This window comes from Propithecus coquereli, unplaced genomic scaffold, assembly GCF_000956105.1.
Source record: "Propithecus coquereli isolate 6110/MARCELLA unplaced genomic scaffold, Pcoq_1.0 Scaffold164, whole genome shotgun sequence".
NCBI lineage: Eukaryota > Metazoa > Chordata > Mammalia > Primates > Indriidae > Propithecus > Propithecus coquereli.
Genome location: NW_012140969.1, coordinates 2,301,886 through 2,304,507, shown reverse-complemented (window position 1 = coordinate 2,304,507; position 2,622 = coordinate 2,301,886). Strand labels below are relative to the sequence as shown.

The 2,622-nt window shown below is 58.7% G+C and overlaps 1 protein-coding gene across 1 annotated transcript in view; it reads right to left on the bottom strand.

Annotated features, from left to right (window-relative positions):
• Positions 1–2,622, bottom strand: part of LDLR (low density lipoprotein receptor) — a 27,128-nt gene that overhangs the window by 10,569 nt on the left and 13,937 nt on the right. Inside the window, exons 6-9 of the mRNA XM_012641348.1 lie at positions 2,471–2,614; positions 1,903–2,028; positions 465–636; positions 148–375 (exon numbers count right to left, since the gene is read on the bottom strand). Of these exons, the coding sequence (XP_012496802.1) occupies positions 148–375; positions 465–636; positions 1,903–2,028; positions 2,471–2,614 (670 nt within the window). The remainder of the gene's footprint in view (positions 1–147; positions 376–464; positions 637–1,902; positions 2,029–2,470; positions 2,615–2,622) is intronic.

Here is a 2,622-nt window from a genome sequence, read left to right as displayed (position 1 = left end):
CTCCTGAGCTCAAACAATCCGCCCGCCTCGGCCTCCCAGAGAGCTAGGATTACAGGCGTGAGCCACCGCGCCCGGCCCTAATTAGCTCTTAATCCCGTACCTGCGCCCTGCGTTCCTTCTAAACCCCTCCGCGTCGCAAACACACACCCATGAACAGGGTCCACCACGATGGCCCTCGGCTTGGAGCCGATCTCCTTGAATAGCGTTTTCCTCTTCACGCCCTTGGTGTCAGCCACAGAGACAGTGCCCGGGACGGAGTCGGTCCAGTAGATGTTGCCGTGGATCCAGTCCACCGCCAGCCCGTCAGGGGCCTGGAGGTCTCCGCCGATGACAGTGTCGTAGGAGGAGAGGCCGTGGGCGCCGTCAATCTGGGTGCTGGGGCAGGAGGAGGGCAGCGTGAGATTGAGGGCCGGGGGCCATCGTGTCACCTGGGTGCCGGGGCCGCGTGCGGGGCTGCCGCTCACCTGTAGATCTTCCTCTGGGACAGGTCAGACCAGTAGACTCTGTTGCTGGCCACCTCGGTGTCCAGAGCCACCACGTTCTTCAGGTTGGGGATGAGGCTGGTGTACTCGCTCCTGTCCAACGTCATCTTGCGCACCTCGTGGCGGTTGGTGAAGAAGAGGTAGGCGATGGATCCTGGGGACACGGAAGGGCAGTCAGGGCAGCGGAAGGGACCCTTTGGTGGGGCCGAGAGCATCTACCTCCCCACCCCCACGTGCCACCCTGCAGTGGGTGGTGGCTGAGCCCGAGGAGACTCCCAGGATAACACGGAGGGGGCGGCAAACACCCCGCTGGTGTATTAGCTGTGTGTTTCGGATGCTTTGATATCTGGGGACTTGCTGATCGTGGAGGGGCAGCCCCTGCCAGGCCTGGCCAATGCCTAGAGATAGTCAAGTCCCACCTCATCTGCAGTGTGACCAGCCCACATCCCTGTCACCTCCTCCATTGGCTGTCAGACTCCAGGCCCCTTATCCTTCTACCCTAATCACCCCAGGGCCAGGTACCAGACGACCAGGGACAGCCCCACGTCCCCACAGCCTGCTAGAATGATTCGCACTCGGCGACGCTAAGCCTGCTTCCCTGTGCCGCCCAGTCCTTCCTGAGGAAACCACGGTAAAGGCTCCCGTCTTCCTTTCCCTTCTCTCTGCCTCCAGGTCAGCCCGGGTGCTTCCCCGTGGGGCCCCCCAAGGCATGGCACACCCCTTCCTCTTGGGATCTATAAGTAACAATCTTGTTTTTGTTTCTTGAGACAGGGTCTTGCTCTGTCGCCTGGCTAGAGTGCAGTGGTATCACCATAGCTCACTGTAGCCTCCAACTGCTGGACTCAAGCAATCCTCCTGCCTCAGCCTCCCGAGTAGCTGGGACTACAGGCACGCACCACCATGCCTGGCTAATTTTTTATATTTTGTAGAGACGGGGTCTCACTCTTGCTCAGGCTGGTCTCGAACTCCTGACCTCAAGCGATCCTCCCGCCTCCTCACAACTCCACTGTGACAGTCACACCTCTGGAAACACAGGATCCCCTGACCTAGGGGAGTCCAACAATTGCTACACGGTTGCAGTTATGACCTAACCCTCACGGTGGAAAAGAAATTCAGCTATTTCCACAATTTTGTTTCACGCTGAGCTATTGTTCTATTTTGGTCTCTGTTTTAAGTAGATTTGCTTTTCTTGGGGTTATGTTCCAGCGAGACGGGGTGTGGGTGGCTTGGGCAATGGCTTTCCAGCTTTTGCTGCCTGAAGTCACTGACTAGGTTGTCCCAGACAGGAAGGCAGCTTCCTGTCCCCGCCCCGCCAGCAGGGCAGGGAACTCCTCAGCAGAAAGTTTAGGTGACGAAATTCCCCACCTTACTGGCTCGTGAGGGACGAGGACAGCACCTCACGTCACCTCCCCGCACTCACCCGCCACTTTGCAGGCCTTGGTGTGGGGGTCTAGCTGGAAGCCCTCCCGACACTCGCATTTATAGCCGCCCTCCAGGTTCACGCAGAGCTGGCTGCAGGTGTCCGGGTCCTGACACTCGTCGATATCTGGGAGACAGAGAAAGAGTTTGGGGTCGACTTTGCCCAGCGCGGAGCTAATGGATGTAGACCAAAGCCAACGCCTCCCAAAGCATCAGGGGACAGCCCGTCCTCTGGGGGACATAGTCAAGGGAATGGCCAAGTGGCACCCTCAACAATGACCCTGACCTCACCATGCACCTCAGTTGCCCAGCTAAGAGACTGAAGCCGCGTCAGCCGAGATTTCTTCTTTATTAATCCCCCAAATCAACAATCTCTGACAAGCCAAGCGCTCTTTGAAGATCAGGCCTGGGCTACCTGTTCTGTGACGTCTCATGAACCCCCCCCCTCCCGTAGAGCGGGGACTATTTTCATGCCCACTTAAGAGATGGGGAAACTGAGGCACGGAGGGGCATTTAGGTGCCATGTCAGGAAGGGCAGAGGGAGGGGCTTGGCCCTGCTCGGGAATCACCTTCGCATCGTCGCTGGTCCACCAGCCGGTAGCCGTCGGGACACAGACACTCGTAGCCGATCTTGAGGTCGTTGCAGATGTGGGAGCAGCCTCCGTTGTTGTCCAAGCACTCGTTGGTGCCTGTGCCGGGCACGGGGACACAGACTGGTCAC